This window comes from Pygoscelis adeliae, unplaced genomic scaffold (genome assembly GCF_000699105.1).
Source record: "Pygoscelis adeliae isolate BGI_AS28 unplaced genomic scaffold, ASM69910v1 Scaffold34, whole genome shotgun sequence".
Classification (NCBI taxonomy): Eukaryota; Metazoa; Chordata; class Aves; order Sphenisciformes; family Spheniscidae; genus Pygoscelis; species Pygoscelis adeliae.
In genome coordinates this window covers 1917532-1918945 of record NW_008824658.1, presented here as the reverse complement: position 1 = coordinate 1918945, position 1414 = coordinate 1917532, and the positions used below count along the sequence as shown (strand labels likewise).

The window sequence follows — 1414 nt, the reverse complement described above, 5'->3', positions numbered from 1 at the left end:
AAGTAACCCGGCCGGACAACCCCAGAATTGGCCTCCGCCTGGCATTTAGTTTGCACTAGGGCAATAAAAACAAAGGGGAGACACCGTGAGCCCTGCGGGCCCTTCTTCCGCCTGGCAGCCTCGGCGGGAGGTTTTATCCAGAAGCAGCTAAATTAAACATAAAAGGAGAACAAGCCCCACCTCGGTGACCTTTCTAAAGCTCTTGGGCTAGCCAAGGAGCGAGGATTTGGTGTGGTGCTACGGCTTTTCGGACATTTGCTCATCCCAAATTCCCTGCGGGCAGCGGCTCCGTGATGTCCTAAAGGCCACCAACCAGAGGCTCCCCATGGGACGAAGAGGTCCACGACCGGTCAGGGGACGGAGGGGTTGGTTGCCTTTGGGCTGCCCCGTGCTGGCACCTCCTGGGGGGGGTGGTTGCTCCCGAAGAGCCAGTCCCAACCCTCCCCAGCTCAGCAGCCCCCATCCCTGATACCTTTCTCCGCCGGGATCGCCTTACGGTCCTCCGGCTTGGGGTTCTTGGCCATTTCAAACAGCAGCCACTTGTGCATCCAGGATTCAAAGGACTGCAACAAGGGGAACCGGCATGTTAACCGGGACAGGGGTGGTGCACGGCGGGGGAGCCGTGCCCCAAGCGAGCTCCAGCCTGGGCCAGGGAAGGTCGTGAGCACCACCACCTCCCTTGGGGTGGAGGTAACTCAAGCCTGGCTCAAGTAGGACTTTGTTTTTCCAGGTGGGGACACCCCAGTCCCTCCCCAAAGCGGGGTGCTCCTGGAAGGGGAGGAGTAGGACGGCAGCAAGCACTGACCTTCCAGTCTACATCAGTCATGGTGTTCTTCAGGCTTTTCAGGTTGTCCATCAGGTTGTCCTTCAGTTCCGGGAACATCTTCCTGGGGTCTGCTTGCTGCAGAGCAACCACCATGGTGAGACAGGGCAAAGAAAAACGAGGGGTGTGGGGGGGTGAAGCTCTGCTTATATCAGCCAGACGGACATTGGAGGAGGCCAGGAGCTCCCACCAGCTCTGAGCCCCCCCACAGCCCCCAGGCCCAGCCACGAGACGGCTTGAAGCTGGAAGCAGAGGGTCCCAGCGCCTCCCGCAGCGCAGGGGGCAGCTATGGGGCCCGTGCGAGTAGCAGGGGACCTTACCAGCAGCAGGTGCTTCACTTGGTCCTCGGTTTTGTTGCTAGCGGGGGCCGTGTCCTCAAGAGAAAAGACAAAGAAGCAGCGTGAGCATGAGGGCTGGCGGGCAAGCCCCGAGGGCTGCAGGCAGCGCCGGGCAGCGCCGGGCATCTCTTACCATGTCGCCTGCAGAGTGGTCAAGAGGCAGGGCCTGCATGGCCCGGGGCATGCTCATCATGGCAATCTTCATCTTGCTCACCGGCTTTGGCCCCCCCCGGGGAGGAACGGGGGGGCAGGC

General features: G+C 61.3%; 1 protein-coding gene across 1 annotated transcript; it reads right to left on the bottom strand.

Moving 5' to 3' along the window:
• Positions 1–2: 2 nt before the first annotated feature.
• On the bottom strand, positions 3–1382 carry CD74 (CD74 molecule, major histocompatibility complex, class II invariant chain; the record flags this gene model as incomplete). Its single annotated transcript, XM_009322748.1, has 5 exons — positions 1295–1382; positions 1144–1197; positions 806–901; positions 473–563; positions 3–55 (listed from the first exon to the last, which is right to left on the bottom strand). Coding segments are annotated over exons 1-5 (366 nt in total), but the record flags the coding sequence as incomplete, so codon positions are not given.
• Positions 1383–1414: the final 32 nt, after the last annotated feature.